Source organism: Carcharodon carcharias, chromosome 2 (assembly GCF_017639515.1).
Source record: "Carcharodon carcharias isolate sCarCar2 chromosome 2, sCarCar2.pri, whole genome shotgun sequence".
NCBI lineage: Eukaryota > Metazoa > Chordata > Chondrichthyes > Lamniformes > Lamnidae > Carcharodon > Carcharodon carcharias.
The window spans coordinates 201789551-201813374 of NC_054468.1; the positions used below are offsets into that span (position 1 = coordinate 201789551).

General features: G+C 44.2%; 1 protein-coding gene across 2 annotated transcripts in view; it reads right to left on the reverse strand.

Moving 5' to 3' along the window:
* The window catches only part of LOC121269436 (protein kinase C epsilon type), a 695765-nt gene that overhangs the window by 319597 nt on the left and 352344 nt on the right, over window positions 1–23824 (reverse strand). The window contains exon 3 of one of the 2 annotated variants that reach the window (XM_041174045.1): window positions 3882–3947. The exons of the other annotated variant lie outside the window; for it this stretch is intronic. Within the exon in view, the coding sequence (XP_041029979.1) occupies window positions 3882–3947 (66 nt within the window). The remainder of the gene's footprint in view (window positions 1–3881; window positions 3948–23824) is intronic. 2 annotated transcript variants of the gene reach the window in all.

Genomic DNA, 23824 nt, shown 5'->3' on the forward strand with positions numbered 1-23824 from the left:
ATGTTCTTATTCCATAAATAGAAATAAAAATATATGGAAATAAATTGTTGCCAATAATTGAAGCAGATGCATAATTCAACTGGCGCAAGAGGTGTTTACCACAAAACAAGTGAAACCCATTGGTGCACTATCTAAGAGCAATGTGTGCAATTAACACTTGGAGTGCAGTTAATTAATCCTACTTTTTTTGAACACAAATTTACAGGAGATACTACAGTATCCAGACCCTATTTTCAAAAGCATGGTTATTTTATGCAATGGTTGTGGGATATATCGCTGTACCAACTACATCAGAAGTGGTCAGGTCCAGAAGATGCAAAAGTTATAATTTCAGAATTATTCATAAAAACTGAAGACCCTATAGATTCTACATGCCCAAATTTTTAAAAGTTATATTTTAAAATTCCAAGGAAGGCTATTTAATTAAAGGGGAATATTTCCTCAAAATTTAGTGAAAGGGTGAAAATATAGCCCTTCTCTTCAATCTAAGATTTCACACACCTAAAAAATGTTAAGTTAAAACCTCTTTTTTTTTCTCTGCTTAGCATCACAGTTACACTGCTTGAAACATAGCCCAACGGTTGGGTGTAAATTAATGTTAAAATAGATCATAAATTGCACCAATGTCACAATTTTGATTCTCATTAAAAACAAACTGTAAATCACAACAGCACGTAGAGTCATATGTTTTTAATAAGGAGAATTAAAAGTATGCACAAGGTGTAACATATGTCCATATTATAATAAGGGCACCATAAACATGCATAAGGTGTGACTTATAACCATAATGAGAGAAATTTAAATATAGTTAAGGCATGACTTACAACCCATATTCTAAGAAGGGGAGTTAAATACACATTAGGTATGACTTAAAGCCCACATTTTATTAAGGGGTGTTTAAATCTACATAAGACATGCCTTATAGTCCATAGTGCGAAGGCACCAGCCATAATTTTCTAATCATCTTTAGACTCGGGGGTAGCACCAGAGGGCTGGAAAATGATAAACATTACACCCTTGTTCAAAAAAGGGTGTAAAGATAAGCCCAGCAACTAGAGGTCAGTCAGTTTAACTTTGGTGGTGGGGAACTTCTAAAAACAATAATTTGGGACAAAATTAATAGTCACAGAGGCAAATGAAGGTAAATTAAAGAGAGGCAGCATGGGTTTCTTATGGGAAAATCATGTTTAACTAACTTGCTGGGGTTTTTTGAAGAGGTAACAGAGAAAGTTGATGAGGGCAATGTAGTTGATGGGGTGTATATAGACTTCCAAAAGGCATTTTATACAGTGCCACACAACAGACTTGTGAGCAAAGTTATAGTTCAGGGAATAAAAGGGGCAGTAACAACATGTAAATGGAATTGGTTGTGTGACAGGAAATAGAAAATAGTGGTTAATAGGTGTTTTTCGGGCTGGAGAAAGATTTATTATGGAGTTCCCAGGGGTCAGCGTTGGGACACTTGTTTTTCCTGATATACATATTAATGACCTAAACCTTGGTGTACAGGGCACAATTTCAAAGTTTGCAGATGATACGATACATGGAAGCATTGTGAACTGTGAAGAGGATAGAACTTCAGGTGGCAGGTGAAAGTCAATGCAGAGAAATGTGAAGTGATTTACTTTGGTAGGAAGAACATGGAGAGACAATATAAAATAAAGGGAAAATTCTAAAGGAGTTGCAGGAGCAGAGGAACCTGGGTGTAAGTGTGCATAAATCATTGAAAGTAGTAGGACAGGTTGAGAGCGCGGTTAATAAAGCATACTGTATCCTAGGCTTTATTAATAGGGCCATAAAATACAAGAGCAAGGAGGTTATGTTGAATTTGTATAAGACACTAGTTCGGCCTCAGCTGGACTATTGCGTCCTGCTCTGGGTGCTGCACTTTGAGAAGGTTATAGAAGCATTGGAAAGCATGCAGAAAAGATTCACAAGGATGGTTCCAGGAGGAACCTCAGTTATGAAGATAGGTTGAAAATGTTAGGATTGTTTTCCTTAGAGAAAAGAAGGCTGAGAGGAAATTTGACAGAGGTATTCAAAATCATGAGAGGCCTGGACAGAGTAGATAGAGAGAAACTGTTCCCATGCATGAAAGCGTTGAGAACAAGAGGCATGGACTTAAAGTAATTGGTAAAAGAAGCAAAAGTGACAAAACATTTTCATGCGGTGAGTGGTTAAGGTCTGGAATGCACTGCCTGAGAGTATGGTGAGGGCAGGTTGAATTGAAGCATTCAAAAGGGAATTAGACAGTTAACTGAAACGGAAACATGTGCAGGGTTATGGAGAGAAGGCTCGAGAATGGCACTAACTGAATTGCTCATTCAGTGAGCCGGAGCTCATACGATGGGCCGAATGGCCTCCATCTGCAGTATAACTTTTCTCTGTTCTGGTATTTAAATATACATAAGACACGACTCATAATGCAAATTTAATAAGGGGAATTTAAACATAGGTACGTTTTGAATTAAAACCCACATTTTGCACCCACACAAAGAATTGAAAACAAGGTGTTGCTGAATTTTACATCTAAATCTCTCCTAAATTTATACTGGCATTCATCTGAATAGTTCAAAAAATGGCACAAGTAAGATTCTGCTGGCACAAAACAGGCTCAAGCTACATCTAAAGAGAGAAAATGAACTCAGCAGAGAAGTATTTGCTCTGTCAGGAAAAGTTTTGAAAATAGGATCTGTGATATTTTGCAGCTCAGTAGCAGGCAAACATTTAAGAAGCACAAGCAAGCACACTGCAGAATTTATGTTATCAACCAACTCAGGTTAAACCTGGAGCAAAATCACAACCTCCTCGATTCCAGCTACATTTCTTAACCTCCTCTGTGGGTGTCAAGTGAATCATTTCAGTATCACAGAGGGTTATGAATGTATAAGCTGACATTAAATAACAAACATTAACCCTTTCACTAGATCCAGAAGCCCTTATCTTTGTGCTTGGTTTGATATCGTGCTAACTTTTAATCAAACTACACCTTCTTCAAGAGTTCTGGAAAGAGGGGATGTTGAACAGAGATGAACATTCATTAACAACGGTATAAAAAGAAATTGGTAGTGCAACAGAAGTGTTATGTTAGTCCGTGCGACATATAAACTCTATATATGTTTGACAAAACAATCGCTTTGCCAATAGTTTTGGAGCGGGAATGACAACTTCTTGTGATATCTCTTTAAAGAAAGGATTAAAACACTGCTCCAGAAAGAAAATTATACTGTTCATCTCTAATCAATAAAAAAGTCTGCCTGGCATCACTAAGGAAACTATCCATCAGATGAAACACTTTCACTGGGTTACAATTGCATTTTTGCCGTTGCACATAACACCATCTACAAGTATCATTCTCAGCAACTCAGCAACATTGCAATGAATAAGCCTTCAAGTTGCATGTGAGAAAAATATATTAAGTTTTAATTAGTTACCCCATTTCATGGAATCCTTCCAAAGCAATAAAAACACTAAATAAGATGGTGCTTGTAAGAGATTAGAATATTTTATACAAAATAATATCAACTGTAACTTGAGGACAATAAGGCTGCACTATAACATTGGTCAGTAACTGACAGCAAAGTGTTGTGACTATTTCCCTTATGCTTTCTAAACTATCCTCTAATGTCTGTTACAAATTAATAAGAATTTGAATCATAACAAAGAGAGTTGAATAAATGCAGAAGTATCATTTAGGAGTTAAAAGATGGAGCTTTGCAGTAGCTGCGATAGGTAAGAAAGGTGATTCTAAAGGAGCCTGGAAGCATCTCGTGTAGCTATCATGAAGTTGGAAAATGATGCATTAAGCTTTGCAGGCTGTTAATCATTAAAACAGATTTAAAATTTCAAGTGTTTGTGCCTTTTGACAAAAAATACCCTACCTGATTTTTGGAGACCAGATAGCGGATCAGTTCCCAGCATGCCCATTTTCGAAAGGAAACCAGTGCCTGATGAGAGGAAGTCACTTGTGAAGTTTAGTTAAAATCTACTGAAAAGATTTTTCTAACTTACTGAGGTGAAAAGGCAATGTTTATGTGTACAAGGACATACAGTTTGCAACACATCCATTCTCAAGAGGAGCATGGTGTTGGATGAGAGGAAATCACTAGTGAAGTATAATTAAAATTTAATAAGACAATTTTTTAAATTACTGCACTGCGAAGCCAATGTTGTGTACTCCAACACAATTGCATACATTCTCTCTTCAATGCTCCCATTTTGAAAAGAAGCCAAATGGCCAATATTAACTACTGGCGAAGAATAGGTTGGTGAGAGGCACCTGCTCTTGCCAACAGGAGGCCCAATCCAGTTAGAAACCTTGACTCTTATTTCCATTCTGTCAGCGAGCTCCACATGCTAGAATGGAGTTCCTGTGCTGCAGCTTACCGCTTCTGGGAGGAGAGACAACTAGCGGGTTCTCCTGCTGAGTCAGCCAACAGTCAGAGCCTAATATAGGGAGACAATTCCAGGGATTGGAAAGGGGGATCCAAGTATGCTTCTTGCAGCCCAGATGTTTGGTGCGGGCCCAGGAGGAACACTTCTGCCTCTCCTGGCTCGATCTAAAGAATGAAATTGGGCATATCCTGGGCTGATTTTATGAGCAGCCTCCAGCTGACTCTTTAAGGGCCCCTGGTTAGGTCGTCCCCACTTGTAGCTTAAACTTGAAACTAGGGTCCAAAATGCATTCCCCCAATTTGAACAGTTTAACATGGCTCCTTCTCAATTCAGGCGGGTGTCTGCACTGTCTTTGTAAATGCCCTGGGCAAAATAGTGAGCAGCAGGGATTGACCCGACAAGTGCAGCACCCTGATCTTATGGCTGCTCCAACCCAGGCCGGCAGACCAAGTTAAAATCAGCTGTATAGAATAAAGATTGATTCTGAGATGACATAGTAATATGTAAGCAAAGTGTCATCAGATATTGTGATCAATGTCTAATATGTACATTCTTTTTAAAAAGGAAGTCAGAGGGAGACAAGGAGGTGAACAATTAGATCACTTTTCAAAGGAAATCTACTGTCTCAGACTTACTACCTGGACAGGGACTAATTACTATGAGCATGAGTTGTAACTTGGGTTTGGCTCAAAAATGCATCCTGGGAGAAGTTTGCGCAAGATTGCTGCGCCTGGCACAAGCGAATAGAAAAAAATGGTGTGGCTTCGCTCAAAAGCAAGCACATATCGGGGCAGAGAGAAAACGCAAAGGGAGGAAATCCCGAGCCACCGGCTCGTTCAAAACTGATATCCTGTCCTATTTGCACAGAACCTTCCGGGCGCAGGTCGGCTTGGCAGTTGGAACTCTAGCAAAGACCCCAGATGATGAACACAGTCATCTTCACATCGAAGGATGAACAAGAAAAGTAAGTATCAGCTGTTGCAGAGTAGTCACATTCAGACTGCATTATAAACAGAGTGTAAAGGTTGGGAATTTGGTAAGAGTGGGAATTCAGTGAAAAGTTGGAAGGAGGAGCTGTTTTTTGCTTCCAATAGTTACGGTGGTTCATTGTATAGGTAAATATTTAATTTAATCTGCCTATAACTTAAACTAGATCAAGTAATTAGTTAAAAATTAACAATTGCAAATTAAGCTGATTTTGTACATAAACTTACTGTAGTAGAGGACATCATTCAAGTGGGCCAAGTGAAAAAGACCACGGTAAAGTTAGAAGGCTGCATAGTCAGGGGGATAGATGCCATTCGCTGCAGATATGTTCCAAAGGTTGTGTTGCCTGCCCGCTCCCAGGATTAAAGACATCTCGCGACTAGCAACGAACTTGGAGTGGGGGGTAGAATCCAGTTGTTGTGGTTCATTAAGGGACTAACATAGGCTGAATCAAGAATGAAGTTCTGCCAAGGGAGTTTGAGGAACTAGGATGCAAATTAATAAGCAGAATCTCCGGATTACTAACTGAGCCACATGCAAACTGGCATTGTGTCAAAAAGATCAGAGAATTCAGTGGCTCAAAGAATGACATGGGAGACCGGAGTTTCAATTCCTGGGGCACTGGCACCAGTGCTGGGAAAAGAGGGAGCTGTTCCATTGGGACAGGCTCCACTTAAACTGGACTGGAACCAGTGTTCTGAGGGATGAAATAACTTGGGCTTTACACTAAAAAGGGAGGGCTTCAGATCAGAGCAGGTGGATTTATAAATCGAAGAAGAAAAGTCAGGCCAGAGAGTAGTGCAGTAATTTGGGTAAAGATAAGCAGAGTATGAGAGGAAGGGGCAAAGAGTTTAATGGTAATTGTGCATCAGTGAATAAGGTCCAATCAGGGGAAAATGGGAACAAGTTAAAATTAAAGGCGCTTTATCTGAATGCATGAAGCATTCATAAAAAGATACATAAATTAGCGGCACAAATAGAGATAAATAGAGATCTAATAGCCATTACAGGTTGGATGGTGATGAAGGTTGAAAACAAAATATTCCAGGGTACATGACATTTTGAAAAGACAGACAAAATGGAAAAGGAAAGGGGTGGGGGGTAGCCCTGATAATGAACCTTAAAGACAGTAATGAGGAAGGATCTTGGTGAGGAAGAACCACCTATATCGGTGGAAATAAGAAATGATAAGAGACAGAAAACAGTAGTGGGAGTCGTTTAAAGCCCCCATCAAGGAATAAGAGGAGTTTGCAACAGGGGGCTTTAATCTTCATATAAACAAGACAAATTCAAATTGGCAAAAGTAGTTTGGAGGATGAGTTCATGGAATGCATTCAAGACAGTTCCTAGAACAACGCATGTGAAACCAACCAGGGGACAAGTTATTTTAGATCTTGTCTTGATAATAAGTCTTGTCTTGTATAATGAGACAGGGTTAATTAGTAATCTCATAGTAAGGGATCCTTTGGGAAAGAACGATCATAATATGATGGAATTTCACACTGACTTGGAGTAATGTGCATAAGTCTGAAGTTAGACCATTAAACTTAAGTAAAGCCAATTCATAAATTAACTGATGTAAATTGAGAAATTATGTGAAAAGGTATGATGGTAGATAAGCAATTTAAAGAAATGTTTCATAATTTTCAATGCATTCCATTGGGAAATAAAAACTCTGTGGGAAAAGTAATCCATCCATGGTAACTAAAGGGGTTAAAATAGAATCAGATTAAAAGAAGGCAGCTATAATATTGCCAAGAATAGCAGCAAGTTAAAGATTGAAGAACCCAGCAAAGGATCATCATAAAAAAAGAGGGAGAAAAAAGAATATGAAAGTTAACACAATAACTTCAGAAACAGACATGTAAAAAGAGAGTAGCAAAAATAAATCTGGGTCCCTTGGAGGCTGAGATAGGAGGAGTTATATAAAAAAAAAGAAAATGGCAGAATCATTAAGCAAATATTTGTGTCTGTCTTCACAGTAGAGGACACAAAAAAAACAGCAGAAATAATGAGAAACCAAGGATCTAATGAGAATGAGGAGCTTTAGGCAATTAATGTTGGTAAAGAAGAAACACTGGAGAAATTAAAGGGACTAAAAGCTGTTTTTCTCCAGTTGGTGGGTTTGTATCAAGTGTGTTGGCATATTGGGTGATGCATAGTTAGTCTGCTTGTCATTTCGTGAGAAAAGAGAGCTGAGTATATAAGACTCTCCCACCAGTACATAACCCCTTCATCTGCAAGCCCTGTGTAGTGCCTCCACATGCTGACATATGTAAACTGGGTACCTGAAGGACCAAAGCTAAATTACAGGGGGCTCAGAGAAAGCCCCTGACACCTCTAGCTTGCGCTCTGGAGGAGACACTCCAGCTTTGCAGTTTACGTTGGTACAACCTGAAAAGAAACAGTTACCAATTATAAGCACTTGTTCAACTGCTGTGGGGGTGACTTCTGATTGTGGGTGAGATCATCGCATCTTATTGGATAGCTACTCAAGCTGAGAAGGCTTCGCTCAGTTAGGTGCTGTCCCGCCACCGCCTGCTTGCTTCATTGGATGCTTTGAGCTTAGAGAGTCAACTCACTATGCAATCTTGGCTGAAAGCCCAGTCATCCATTAGTGTGTTGAAACAGCTACGCCTCAGGGAAAATATTGTTTGATTGACAGCTCTTGCTCTGTGATCTATTCTATCAATTGCACAATGTTTATTTACACAAGAAAAATAGGTTTCAAGTGCTTGTAGTTTCTGCTATTGATACTTTAAATGATCCAGATGACTGACACATTTATAGGGCTGTAGTGAAATGAGTTCCTTTTATAAGTAGAAAGTTATGAATGAATGATTGCTTTTATTTCAACTTTTTCACACATCTTATTGTTACTATAGGGTTCACTGGCTCTGAATAGAATGTATAGTGAGTGAATGAACATTGAAATGCCATAGCTTGGCATGGAGGGATTAAGGGGCCATGGGGGAGGGGGTGGAGAACATTTAGTGGAGGGGAATAGCTTGGCATGGAGGATATAAGGGGCCATGGGGAGTGGGTGAGGCATGAGGTGGCATGGATAGGGCATGGGGTGTGTGTGAGGGGTGAGGGCTGGAGGGCTGTTCTTTGTTTTATGGTCATTTTCACAACTGGGATAAAGTCCCAAAGCAATGAGGTGGGCCTTTTAAACAGCTAGCCTTGGCACACAACAGCCTATGTGGCTACCTCCAAACTCTTTCTGTGAATGGTGAGCCTGACCCCAGTTAGCACTTGCTCCCACATCCCCAGAACAAAAATCCCATCTTTTCTGGCACTTTCTCTGAAGGCGGACAGGCCAAGCCAGGAAATTTCCTGACTCCTACTATCTGTCTTTAGGATGAAAATGAGTTCGTGGTTACAGGCAGAGTAATTGTGAATAATGATCCCAGAACTTACCCATATTTGAGATACAAAAATGAAGAAGAAATAAAAAACAGGCCAATCATTTGACAAGGGATAAAGAGAGGAATAAATGAAAAGCAGATTTACTCTTGGCATACATGCCAATTTGAGCAAGTAGCAAAAGCCACTCCTAAAAGCTGATAGCTCAAAAATAGTCCAAAATATAGGCTACGACATGCAGTTACATTCAAAGTATAGTGAAGAGTGGGCCTGACAAATCTTAAGTTGCAGGTATACTCCATCACTTGCATACCAGAAAAAATTGTCAGGAATTTGCCATATTTCTTGTGATGTAATTGCAACCTATAAGGGATATGTATTGGTACTCTCTTCTGTTAAATCATAGGAAATTCTCAAAATAATATTAAATGATGAATCAGACCTACCTTATTATAGCTTTTCACTGCTTTCATACATTCCTAGAAACTCTATAGTCCAGCTGAAGTTTGAAATGTCAAGGGAATGCATGCTTGCCCTCTTTCAACCACCTTATTGATATACTGGCATGACGATGTACAGCCCTGCTGTAAAGTCATTGCTGTCTCACTGTATGACAACAATCAAACGTAACACTGGCCCCTGAACAATAAAAACATTTCACTCTTTCAGAGGGAATGGGGTCATTTTCCAAAATGATTATCCAGTAGTGGTTCTTCAAAATTGAAAAAGCAAATATGCACTGGGACATAAAGTGGCCTAAAACCTCATCAATCCTTTTAAAAATAAGATTCACCTTATTATTATAACTGGTAAGGTTTAAATATTGTTCATTTATGTAATGATTTTGAAATTTGCTTGCATATCGGGAATCTGATACACACACTGGTCCTTTTGTTTCATTGTGGTCAAACTGCCTGCTCTATAATGAATTTTGAGTAGCACAGTCCATAAAGCTATTACATCATCAGCTAAAGCCTCCGCAGAATAATTCCAACCACAGATGTCAACGCTAAGTCTGTACTACAGTCAAACACCTGATAGATTATACCATCAGGACTTAAATGATCAAAAAAGAATCTGTATGACTATCATTAAAGAGGAGAATTCCTCCAGTGTGATAAGTAGCATGTGCATGACTTTCAAACAGAAGGTTACAAATTTGAGTCTCAGGGCTGCCCACCAAAACTCATTTGTCTCAATGACATGACTGCAATTGGCTTTCTCCCATGCCCCTGGATAAAGAACCATGGACAGATGATGTGCACCATCTTAAGGTGGGAGCAAATATCTGCTACTGACTGACTCACCTTGTGTCTGCTGCTTACTAATCTCAGAGAAACACTGATGGCAACCACCAAGAAAATTGTCACGCTCTCCTGGCTGGACTGGTTGGCAAACTAGCATTGGTTGAGAGAAAATTAGGGGTGGAATCATCCCAGATCGGTGACAATGGAGGCTTCTCACGCCGTATTGCCCCAAACCAGCCATATGAATTATGCATTCCCAGAAAACATAGCATTTCCTGGGGGATGGGCTCCGATTCACCTCACCGCTTCATGATGCCAGGTGCTGCATTTAAAGTACAGCCCCACGCACACACCTCAGTGCTTCCAGTTCACAACAGCTGCAAATACGGCATGGCCCAGACAGACATGAAGACTGCAGCCCCAAGGTTTAGCGATGCTTCCTTTGAGCACTTTTTGGACACTGTGGAGGCCCGCCATGATGTCCTCTACCCCCACCCTGGCCACAGGAGGGGCAGCAACATTACCACTCCAGCTTGGTAGGTGATGGCAGTGGTGATCAGTGCCAATGCTGCACAGAAGAGGTTGGCCATCCAACGCAGAAAGAGAATAAATGGTCTCATCCATGCTGCCAGGGTAAGGCAACCAACTCATCACTCTAAACTCACACACTCAAGCCCATCATACATTCACTGGCATCTCACTCACTGCCAGCTCAAGGAGCATCACAACTCTCTCTTTCACACACGCCCTCTTATCTTTGTCTGCCCTCATCTCCTCTGGAGACTGCCTCCTCAGTCCTCACCATCTTGAGGCCACTTGCATAGATCAACTTGTGCCCCCAAATACACCCTGGGATGCCCCCCTTCCTCAGTACAGCCCTCACCCTGCAGCCTCTTCCCTTGACAGAGGCCACTTCTCCCCCTCCCCAAGCAAGCCCTAGCTCTGCAGCCATACAAAGCCTTATGGCTGGTCTGATAGATAGAGACCTGCCCATGAGCCCCCTCTAAAGCGCCATGGTGCTGCCTGTGATGCCTGGCGCTGATGACTGCGTGTGCTGCCCAAAGCAAGGTAGGCAAACAAATCTTGAAGTCCTGAGTGAAGTGCAGCTCTCCAGGTGCACGTCACAATGTGCAGTTGTGAAACACGTCAGCGTGACCGCGGCAGATGATCCAGCAGGGGGGTGAGTCCGGTGGGCTAGCCTCATAATGATATGTGGATAGATTACAATGAGGTATCTGACATCTGATGGCAGGAAACACAGCACCCTGCTGTCGGGCTGAGCAGACAACCACAAACTGGTTTCACGACGTTGTGAAACTGATTTTTGGCCTTCTTGCTATGTTGTCTGCTCATGCCACCAAGCATGTCCAAGGCCAGCGGGCACAGACGATTCCAACCTAGGCATCTATATGGCTGGAAGAAAATAAGAACAGAAAATTGTCTGAGTTTTACAAGTTCCATGGTGACAGACTGGGAGGCAGGAAAGCTGGCAAAATGGTGCAAAGAGACATTAGAGGGCGCCCAACACCTTCCTGCCACCATGCCATTTTGCCAGAGGCAGGAAAACTGGCAGATCGGCTGCCCACCAGGAGCCCAATTAAACCACTTAAGTGGTCAATTAAGTGCTTCTTCCTGCCTCCCTAGGCATTTTGCCCATGTCTGACGGGCCCACCTGGAAGTCTCCCAGTGGGCTCTGAAGAAGAGAGGCCCTCTTCTTTAGGCACTTGAGAAGGGTCCCCTGGCAACAATGGCCATCCCGGCAGCAACAGCACTGTCTGCCCAAGGCAAACGCCTCCCCGCTGATCATTAAGAACTGCTTGCCTGGCCCAAGTATCTCCCAACTTCACTTAGCCCTCTTCTCACAGCTGCAGCCTCCGCACTGGACACCACTAGCATTGGCACTGCAGCTGCCAGCCTCTGATTTGGCTGGCAGCTCTTGAGGGCAGACCACCATCCCTAACTGCAGTGGCCACTTAATTGGCCACTGCCAGCAATATGCTACCCTAGGGTCGCTCAGTGCTTTCAGCTCAAGCGGCTGAAGTTCTGCCTCCTGCATAAAAATTCAGCCTAAAATATTGTCCTAGAGGGAGACCTACAACAATGCATCATTACATAGTGCCTTTCACATAATAAAATGTCACAAGGTGCTTCACAGGAACATCTGACACCGAACCCCATAAGATGATATTCGGGCAGACGGCCAAATGCTTGGTCAAAGTGGTAGGTGTACTTTAAAGGATGAGAGTGAGGTCAAGAGATGAAGAGGTTTAGGGAGCGATTTCCAGATCTTGGGGCCTAGGCAGCTGAAGGTGCAGCTATCAAAGGTGGAGAAATTAAAATAGGGAATGCTCAAGAGGCCAGGATTAGATGAATGCAGATAATAATGGAAGGTTGAGGGGCTCAAGGAGATTATAGATATAGGGAGGGGTGAGACCATGGAGAGATTTGAAAATCAGGATGAGAATTTTAATATCGAGATCTTTCTTAAACGGGAGCTAATGTAGGCCATCGCGCACAGGGTTGATAAGTGAATAGGATTTGCAAGGATAAAGGCAGCAGAGTTTTAGATAACCTAAAGTTTACGGAGGGTAGGACATGTAAGTAGTTCAGATGATTAAGAGTGTGGTGCTTAAAGGTGCCAACAATTCCTATACTGCTTGAGGTAGTTCTTGGGACCTTTCTCTTCTACTTGCCCCAACGTGATATCATGACATCATTGAGCCTTGATTAGCAACCCTCCAACACAGAAGATTCTATACAAAGAGAGAGAGAGAACATGCAAGGCCAGTTAGAAGAGTATTGGAACAGTTAAATCCAGAGACAGTAAAGTCAAGGATGAGGATTTCAGCAGCAGATAAGCTGAGGCAGGGATGGATTCAGACTATGTTAAAGAGGTGGAAATAGGCAGTCTCACTGATGATGGTATTTGGTCAGAAGCGCATCTTGGGGTCAAATACGATACCAAAGTTGTGAGCAGTCTGCTTCAACTCCAGAGAGTTGCCAGGGAGAGCGATGGAGTCAGTTGCTGGAGAACTGAGTTTGTAGTGGGCCCAAAGGCAATGGCATCAGTTTTCCTAATGTTTAATTCGAGAAAATTTCTGCTCATCCTACATGGGATGGAGTCACCTTACGGCGCATCTATTGTAATAACAAATATCATGGAGGGGTAGAATGCTTTTTGGTGGCCGTGACTCCACACAAAAAATCTCTGGGCAGGATTTTGTTGGGGGCGAAGTTGAATTGCGAGCGCGCACAGGCACGCTTCCTATCGGTGCCCTCGATCGGGGATGCAGTACCATTTTACGTGGGCGGGCCTAGCATGACGCCCGCACAGAAGCACTGTGCGCTCTCTGAGCGGGCCGGTGGTGGGGGGGGGTTCTCAAAATCGAGAGTGTGCTCTTTCACGCATGCGCACGAGAAAGGCTACCCATCTCCCTGAGGCTAAGTGTTGCCTCAGGGAGATCGGAGCTAAATGTAAAAAAGCTTAAAATAGAAAAATAAAACTTCCCTAACGTCCCCTCATGTGACATGTCACATGAGTTGGGACATGTCCATAACATTTACAAAATCCTTGTTTTAAAAATTTTTAAAACGTCATCCTGCCTGTGGATGAGGTTTCATGTTTTTTCTACTTCCCACCAGGGTTCCTGGTCTGGTCCACTAATTAGTTTAATTACTCTGTCAATGGCCCCAATTAGCCATTTTCAGGTCGGCGGGGGTGCAGCTGATTTTGTTGAGCCTCCGCCTACTGGAAAATTTAAATGGGATGCGGTGATGTTGGGAGTTTCGCCCGACCTCACCATGCATCATTTTATGTGTTGGCGAGTGGGGGGCGGAGTCCGCTTGCCGATGGGAAAATCCTGACCTCTGAGTTGTTAAGGATGACAACAAGCAGAAGAGAGGTCTCTTGTAGAGAAATCTGAAGTTGCACAATCCCATTCATTTGTACAGCACCCTTGGTAAAGGCCTTGAAGCCATGGCCTGCCTCTGCTTGACTTACAGAAAGATTGAGAAAGCAAAAGTTTCTAATAGAGGCCCAGGTCATTAAGATGAGGGGTTAAAATAACATTTGTATCAAGACGTTAGTCCCTTAGGTTTGTTGTTGGTTTCATCAGGCTTTGAAAAACAAGACAAAAATAAAAATACCTGGAAAAACTCAGCAGGTCTGACAGCATCTGTGGAGAGGAACACAGTTAACGTTTCGAGTCCGTATGACTCTTCAATAGAACTAATTTTGCTTTCATCTTATTGAAAAATAAGAGTTTGTTCTATGGGAGTGATTCAGTTAATGCAGATCTTGTTAATGCGGTCTAACAGATAATGTTCATAATGCAAACTTGAACCAGCTGTGCATATTTCAAAAGTGTAAAAAACAATGTTTGTGTAAAAAACAATGTTATACCAGAAAACCAACTGGATATGCAACCCTCAGAATTATCAATATGCTATCAGAACATGATATTAGGCAAAAATGCTTTGGGTCACTTTGGTCCCTCAATTTCACATTTTATACTCAGGTATTTTAGACACAGCAAACAGCATAACTGCAACATTCTTTGCCGTTTTAACATTTCTAAAAGCAGAATTAATTTCTCAGATGGTTTAAATTTTCAAACATCTGTACGTTTTTTGAAACAAACAACTCATGTGTCTGAGCTTTTTGTTTTTCTCACTTCAGATCATTTTTCCATGACGAGCAATTTCAAAAAAAGGCTGCTGACAGCTTTACAGCAGTCCTGGAATATTAACCAATGACACCTAAAACAAAGAGTTAGATTGAAAGTACAGTGGGATCCAATCCAAGTTAGTCATAGTTTGAGCTGCAGGCATGTCCCATATTCAATCATTCTTATAAAGGAGCAAAACCTCAAGCAGTCAAACATGCATTTTGCAGCCGTGATGGATTTTAAAATTTGAGGGCGAGTAAGAACGGGCAACATGATATTTACTTTATCATGAGGTCTGCGGGCCTTTCTCTCACCTACTTGGAAAGTTTGACTTTTGACAGTTTACTTGGTGCATTTTCCTGGCGCAATGAAGTTAATTGACAACAGGGCTCTCATAATGGCTCAGTGTTTACCTAGGGAGTAACTAAGCCACAGCGACCACAAGTTTACTTCGTTTGACCTCTGCCTCTGCTGAGCTGGCTGATCTCAACCGAGATGGCCGTAGGGAGCGATACAATTACCATCACCACTCCTAGTTTAGAGGGATGAACAAGAGAGAGATTACTGCTTCTGATCAACAGCTTGGAATGCTCTGGGGGTTAGGTTAGGACAGGATTAGGTTTGAACTATGATAGGCCTCTCCATCGGCAATGGAAAAATCTGCTTATGTTCACTGTCTAGTTCTACTCGTGCAGAATTGTTATTTGGATGAGGCACTGACAGCTGTCTACTTGTGGAATCTAATTCTGGGAACACTCAGCACCTTAGGGTAGGGAGGACATTGTATTTTCAGTATTGTGTCATTCAGTGACTATCTTGCTGTGTTTGCTGGAACAGTTTCAGTCGTTAGAGAGTCTTGGAGTCACTATAGCACAAAGAAGGCCCAATTCAGCCAATCCAGCCCATGCCAGATCTCTGCAGAGCAATCCAGTCAATCTCATTCCACAGATCTATTCCCATAGCCCTGCAAGTTTATTTATTCAAGCGCTCATCCAATTTCCTTTTGAAATCATTAATCATCTCCACTTGCACCACCTTCCTAGCTACAAGTTCCAGATCGTTGCGTAAAAAAGTTCATCCTCACATCCCTCCTGCATCTCTTGGCGAAAATCTTAAATGTGTGTGTCCTAGTCCTTGTACCATCACCTATTGGGAACAGCTTCTCTTTGTCTATCTTATCTAAAACTGTCATAATCTTGTGCACCTCTACCAAATCATTGTTTTGTTCTCGTTTTGGCGCTTTGACAGCACATGGACGTAATTTTTTGAAAGAAAAGGCAGCTGTGTATTTCCTGAACAGGATATTTCCCATGGTAGTTTCAAAGTAATTAGTATTCAGATCAAGTGGTACTGAAAAGTCAGCTGAGGACAGTGGTGTTAAATCACCTATATACTGAGCACAGTGTAACAATGATGTGAACCACACATAGTAGCTGAAGACTATATGGACAGGGCAGTAATGAATATAAAATAGACTGTTTCTGTGTGTGCTCCTGCCATCTACTGTGATATGCCACAGGCACAGATTCCATCAGGGTTGAATACTGGATTGTGACTGACTCCAAGAAGAGATGGGAAAATTGGGCAAAACTTGCTTCATCTACAATCACAGTGAATATTCAGGATAAAGCCCGAGCTTGAAATTGCTGGGTAGCTGAAATGGCTCATTAAAGGCTTACTGAAGCCAATTAAAGGGATTTTTCAAACAGCGTCCAGGTTGCTGCAGGCAGTGGGGGCCCATTTAAATGTCTGAAGGCAGAACCATGGGACAGAACTATATGCAGACTTAGTGGCCTAGCTCCAAGATTCATTTTTTTAATTTGATTAAGAAAGTTGGAGAGAGAATGCCTTCATTTTGAAGCACCCTCTCTCTTACTTACCCTCCTTTGCTGTCTGCTGGTCCTTTCAAGCTGGAAGGCCTCTAATTGGCCCTCCAGCTTTGAGAGCCTGCCCACTAACTCTAACTGGACAGTGAGCCTGCCCTCTGGCCACTAATTGGCCACCTGGGGAAAGTCACAACCTCACTCCCCGAAAGGGTAAATCCTGCCCTGAGTTTCGGCTGAGGAAGGCATTGGTTTGAATGTGAGATTTATCTTTTCATTTCTGGGGCATTTGCAGGTGTATAGTCCAAAGATAAAGAAATTGCTACTCTGTGGTAGAAGAATAGGGGTCTGCATTTCAGCAGAAGCTCAGAAAAATTTCTTCAGTTGCTGTCAAGGGGTTGTGGTTATTTCCACTCATCCACTTCCAAATAAGCCATATTGATAAGGGAAGGGTAGCTGAGTACTGAAAAGGTAACCAGCAGTATGTGTAAAAATGCAAGGTCAATTCTTTTACTAAAAAACTCAGAACGTAAAACCTTTCTTGGCAATATCAGTCTAACCTCTCAGGCAGATATTGCTGAAACATCAGCTATGAAATCAGTACTGACAGGCTTGTCCTGAGCAACTTTCCTCCAGGTTGTACCTGGTACTTGAGAGGAAATTTAAGTACACAGCACAGATGTCTGCAATTTCATTTGCTTGTAAGTTATATTGGTGCAGTCAAATGTTGACACCAAGAAATCCACAGAAGAAGTGTGTGTGCAGTGCTATTCAGCAGTACAATTGACGAGCACCCATTTCACCACTGCATTGTACCCATTTCTTGGCACTTTTTGGAGCAGGACGGAAAAAAGTCATCCCCCTTATAAAACATTTACCAATGAGGCAAATGCAGTAGACTATAATTTGCTGTAGCTTGGCATCCAGTAGCATTTGTCACTGCCCTTGCATATTTGAGCTTTCACATTTTTTTGCGGCATGTTACTGAAAGTGCGGGCTGACAACAGTGCAGCGATGGAAGTAAGGCATCTGAGATCTGAATGAACAGGGCAAGCAACTGATAATCTTCTCAGCCAATTTGGTAGAATTGGCTAAGAAACTAACCGCATGAACACTGAGAAATAATATCAAAAAGAATGGGTCGATTCAATTTCAAATCAGGTGTAGAAAGAGAAATAAGGAAAGGGAAAGGAAGATTAGATTAAAAGAGAGAGAAAAAAAGAGAAAGGAAAATCAAAAAACAGATTTCATTGAATATTTTGCATTTATTAAAGCCTCCAACAACAAATAAAACCCAAAGGAATGAGACTCCTCATTTTTAATTATTAATTTTCTGTGCCAGAGAGGTTGATTGGCAGTAATTAATATTTAACATATTATTAAACTACTCGAAATGAGACAATTCAATTTTTTGTTGCAAATTTAGTTCATATCAACTGTGCTTATAGCAATTTCACACCATTTAATGCATTTCAATGGTCAGACAGGCAGGCAGCAAGATACTGTTTTTGCAGAGCAGCGCAATTTAGATTATAATCTCCGCATGGTGCCATCTAAATGTACATCAGCACCTCATCTCCATGGTAATTGCCTCTCTGATACTTTGAGAGACAATCTGACCTGATACATCAACAAAAAGAGAGCATGACTGACTCATAACTGAAAGAATACAAAGGCATTATCTCCCCAAGAAGCTCACCGACATATCGTGTGTCTCTTTCTCCACAAGAAATGAATGGAATGCATCTCACTACAAAATTAAATCAAATAATCTTCAAATTATAATTACAATTAGATAGAGCTCTATTGCTTAAAGTGCCTGAACAGTCAATCATGATGACACTTTAGACAGCAGTATTCTACAAATTTATTGCATGACTGACTGGTCTACAGAGAAATAGGTCATGCATGCGAACAGCAACTTTATAGCATTCTCATCATCAGTCTGATGCCATGCTTGTCTCAGCAATGTGATAACACAGCAGTGTTGATAAAATCCAATCACTGGTACAGAGGTGCCTTTCCATGATTTTTAAGCAGCTTCATTCAACAAATTAAACATCTCATGAGTAATCTGACAATACGTTTATACAAGCCTTAGTCTGAACTGACTTTTAACACCTTCATGGCCTAGTCACTTAAGAAAAGCAAGGGATGAGAACAGACTATCAAGCCCACTGAAGCTCATCCTCATACACACTCCATGAAACTTTGGGGGAAGCAGAACTGATGCCCTGTGCGGAGCATGATTTGTATGCTACAGGATGGGTGTTCACTCTTGGAGGGAATACAAAGTTGGCAGGGCCACCTGTTATATACCCTGCCCACTTTTCTTTCCATTTCCTTCTCTCCCTAAAGTGAAAATGACCCCTAATGACAAGCATAATGAAAGCTAGAATAATTGTCAATCTCAAAATATCTCAAAACCATTTTACAATTTCTTGTGAGGCAGTTCCACATTATTTGTTACCCATGTTGTATCGCGTATTCCCATTAACTCCAAACATAATCGGGAGGCAACCGGAAGGTACATAAGGCATTTAATGAACACAAACTAATACAGCTGGAGAAACTTGGGGCTGAATTTTCTGGCTGGCAGGGGGGGGCAGAGTGGGAGCGGGCAGGCACAGAACCGATCGCTGCCCACGATCGGGTCCGTGCCATTTTACACAGGCGGGCCAATTAAGGCCAGCCCAGCATGAATTGTGGCTCCCAGAGACAGTGGGAGTGGGTGGGCAGTGGTGGGACTGCAATGACCACCGGGTCTGATGGCGACCCTGAGGCCTGTTTTAAAAAGTTGCTGCGGCCTTTCAAAGGCTTTGAATTATGGCCAGTGGAAGGTCTCCCCAGAGCGCTGCTGGTGAGCAGGCCAGGCAGGAGGGTAGGGCAGAGGACAGTTGCCCCTTGTTTTTCAGATGATTGCCTTGCTGCACTCCTTGAGGAGGTGGCAGCACGGTGGGAGGTCCTCGTACCCCAGGATGGGAGAAGGAGCACCCCCATCCCCCACATGAGCAAACCTGCCTGGGAGGAGGTGGCGGAGATCATGAGCTCCCACGATGTGGTGCAATGCACCTGGATCCAGTGTCGCAAGCGCTTCAACGGCCTGTTGCGCTCGGGAAGAATGAGAACCATGTTGTCATTGGTCACTTAACCCAGCAGGTAGATTTTCCCCCCCTGGTGTCCCACCCGCCCCGAAGTCTGAGTGTAGGAGTGCATTGAATCATTGATGGCATGTGTCCTTCACTGGGTGGGCCAGCAGATATTGCCCATGCTGAGGTCACCTTGAGATGGTGGTGAAGAGGTGGGTTCTGCACCCACAGCATGTGGTAACACTGTGACCCACATTACTGTTTTGGGGGCAACCTGGAGGAGCTGCACCAGGCGCAGTGCTGGAACTCCAGGACATGTCAAAGTCAGGGCAATGACGTGCTGGGAGGGCAGCTTCAAGGTGGCGTTGGCACCAATTGATCTGCTGCCCTCTGCGCTCCACATGCTTGCGCCTCCTTGCTATGGAAGGTTAGGCCGTGTGGTGCCCAATGTAATGTAGGCAGCATTTGGCCAAGGGGGTGGATGGTGGGGGGAGCGAGGGGAACAGACCTAGCATCTTTGTGTGAGTGTTCGACAGCAGCTGCGGGGTGAGACGACACTGGGGCCCTGCAATGTCCCAATCTGGTTGGGATGGGCCGTCCGCGAAAGGAGTCCAGGCACAATTAGCACTAATCAATGCTCTTCTCTCCTTCTCAGAAGAAGAATGCACATAATGCAGCCATGCGGGTGAGGACTAGCGGAGGGCTGGCCCAGTTAGTGATTCTCAGCCACTTCAAGCAGGAGGCCCTGGATTTGCAGAGGCGCCATGCACCCAGGTCCACCAGTATTGGTGAGGATGGGGTGCCACGGGCAGGTATGTTTGCCCAGCAGTGAGGTCACCATTGTTCTCCCAATAGCCATGGCAGTACTGAATGTTCAGTGATTGAAGTTTGCAACATGGCTTGACCATTGCTTATGGAAGGATCCGGGGGATAGGAATACAAATTGACATTGTCTCCACATTAACTGATCCAATGTCCTTGTTCTTCCTTTCAGCATCATTGCAGCAGGGCCGAGAGGAGGAGCAGCAGAGGCCCCCTCTCACACCTGAGGGCCCTGAAGTCTCACCAGCATCACACCATCTCTGCCAGACAGACACCAGCGCAGGTACTAGCACTTTGGTGGGAATTCGAACAACAGCTAGTGTCCCGGGGCACAGCAGTGAGGGCACTTCACACTCGCTGGAGGAGCTGGCAGAGACAGAGAGTGCCCATGGCGCCAGCAGTCGGAGGACTGCAGGGGCCCAGGCACATGCTCAGTAGGTGCCTGGTGATGTGCCTCTGGAGTCGTCTGTGATGCAACAAATGCAGGAAATGCAGCTGGGTGTGCGGGAGGATCTGGTGGAGATACATGAGGCTATGCTTGGCTTGGTGTCCGTAGTGGAGTCCACGCAGACTATCGCTGAAGCAATGAGCCTCATGTCCAAGTGCCATGCGTCCTCCATAGAGAGAGTGGCGACTCTCCTGGAAAGGCTTCTCCGGGAAACCCATCAGGGCTTCCTGGGGTTGCACTCGGACCAGCAAACCCTCACATCGGCATTGACCTCAGCTAGTCAGTGCCAGTGTGGGAGATGGTGTGGGCACCAAGTTTCCCAGCTTGGTGCCCATCCATCTACAGTGAGCAGGGAGGTACGAAGTGACCTCACGTTGGCACAGCAGCTGCCTGTCATCTCTGTGGGCTCCTCTCAGGGTGCTCCAGGTGAAGGCAGAAGCTCCTCCGCCCCTCTGCCAGTGACTGTTGCATCTGGTCAGTCTGTGATAACTGGGGAGATGCTAGCTGTGGATCTGGCAGCTCCCTCCCAGGCGGGGCCAGCTCAGGCTCCACGGGCCAGAGGACGGCCACCAAGGTCATCGAGGCCAACAGGACAGCAGAGTCAGCAGGACGTCTCAGATACTACTCCGAGCGATGAGGCAGCACCAAGATGTAGCATCTGAAAACGTAAATATAAGGGACCTTAAGCACACCATGCGTTTATTACTGGTGCTTCTGTGTTGGCCCGCAATGAGGTCTTTATGAGTTGGTGTGATTTTTAACATTTTGTTTCATTAAGTTTCTTTGGTTGCAATATTAAATTCAGACATGTCACCATGGCTGAGGGTGCCTCTTTTCTAATAATGTAATGAGTATTTTGTAGGACATTCAGCTATATTAACAAGGACATTAGTTAATGTTCCTAACCAGGCAGATTATGCACTTACATCTCGAATATGCAGCCTGCAGCCCAGACTTGTCCTGGAGGTCCATCTATGGTGTGCTAGCTGAAGGTTCATTCAATTAAAGCCTCCTGGGTGTCCCTGTCTCCCTGCAGTATGCCCTAGTCAGCGTCTGCCCCCTCAGCATTCCCCTGTCTGTGTTCATCCTTGGACTCACTGCTGGACTCATCGTCTGCATCTGCAGCCACTGCGTTGACGTCTTCATCGTCCACTGCGTCCCCCCTTTCCAGAGCAAGATTGTGGACAGCGCAGCCTGAAACCACTATCAGCGACACACAATCTGGAGGGTCCTGGAGTGCGCCCCCTGAGCAGTCCATGCATTGGAAGCGCATCTTGAGAAGACCAATGGCTCTCTCTACCACAGCCCTTGTGGAGACGTGGCTCCTATCGTACCGCTGCTCAGCTTCTGTTCTTGGATGGTGGAGAGGCGTCATGAGCCACCTTCTGAGGGGATAGCCCTTGTCACCCAGCAGCCATCCATCAAGCCGGGCTGGAGCACTGAAGAGTCCCGGCACCTGGGAGTGTCTGAGGATGCAGGCATCATGGGAGCTGCCTGGGTACCTTGCACAGACTTGAAGAATCAGCATCCTGTGGTCACACACTTTTTGCACGTTCATGGAGTGGAAGCCCTTCCTGTTGATGAAGGAACCAGGCTCACCCACTGGCACCTTGATGGCCACATGTGTGCAGTCGATTGCACCCTGGACGCGGGGGAAGCCAGCAATGGCCGCAAAGCCTCTGGCTCGCTGTGTCTGGCTTGCCTGGCCCCAATGGTAGAGGATGAAGGTTAATGCACACCTGAACAGAGCGTCTGTAACCTGCTTGACACAAGTGTGATCAGCTGATTGAGAGACACCACAAAGATCATCCACCGAGTCCTGGAAGGAGCCAGAGGCATAGAAGTTGAGGGCAGCTGTGAGCTTCAGAGCCACTGGCATGGGGTGTCCACCCACACGGTTAGCAGAGATCTCAAGCCCAATCATCTTACAGGTACAGTTGACTGTCTCCCTTGAGAGACAGAGCCTCCTTTGGCACTGCACCTCAGACATATTGAGGTAGCTGCTTTGCCACCTGTACACCCTGGCAGCAGGATAGTGGCAACTTCTGAGGCCCCTTCCGCCTTGGACTACCTCTTGGCCCTGCGCCCCTTGTGCCTGCGCCTGACCTCCCAAATGTGGCTCCCCTGGAGGCTGAATGTGCACTCCTGGCCTCCTCCCTCTTCTAGCCCTCCCTTCCTCCTCACAGGAGGTGACTCCAGTGGCCTTTAGCTCCAGTTCAGCTCTGATTCCCAGGCTAAGGGAAGGCTTCCTGAAACATGCAGGCCCAAGAGAGATTCCTCACTGCAGAGTGCTGACCTGAAGGTTGTGAGTCCAGACCAAACAGCTGGTATGCATTTTGAAGTACTGCAGCTCACACAGACAAGTATCAGTGACTTTGAAACATCAATATTTGACAGAGCACTTTCATGGCCCTACTAAGCCCTCTTATCCTGCCCGTGGATGAGGTTTATACAAATGTGTGCTACCCGCCTGCCCGTTGCGCCCGTGCGCTGACCCGAAGATCACACAGGCGCCGAAAAATCACAGTCGAATGGAGCCGCAAGGGCCTTAAGAGGCCCATTAATTAATGGCGGGCTCGCATCGGAGAGCATCATGCAGCCGCCCGACGAAATAATACGATGGCATGCGGTGACATCAGGACACTTGCCCAACAACACCGCGCATCAATTCTGCCCTTGAAGAAGGAAACCTCTATTTCCAAAATTATTTGCTCCTTCAGGGCAATTTTGCATGGGCAGTCGGGTGGGAGTGGGCAGCCTTTTTAAAAAAATTCTTCAAAGGACAGGGTTCTATCTTCAGGGGCCTCCCTTTGTGGATCAGGGAGGGGGTGGCCCAACTAAAAGAGAACATGCTCTCTTTCATCCTACTTGCCTGCTGCCTTAAACTCACCATACTCACATGCACCCCCACCATCCCCCCAACCTGCCCAAACCCTCCCTGACCAAGATCCCGGGTTTACCTGTTTCCAGGGAGCCACAG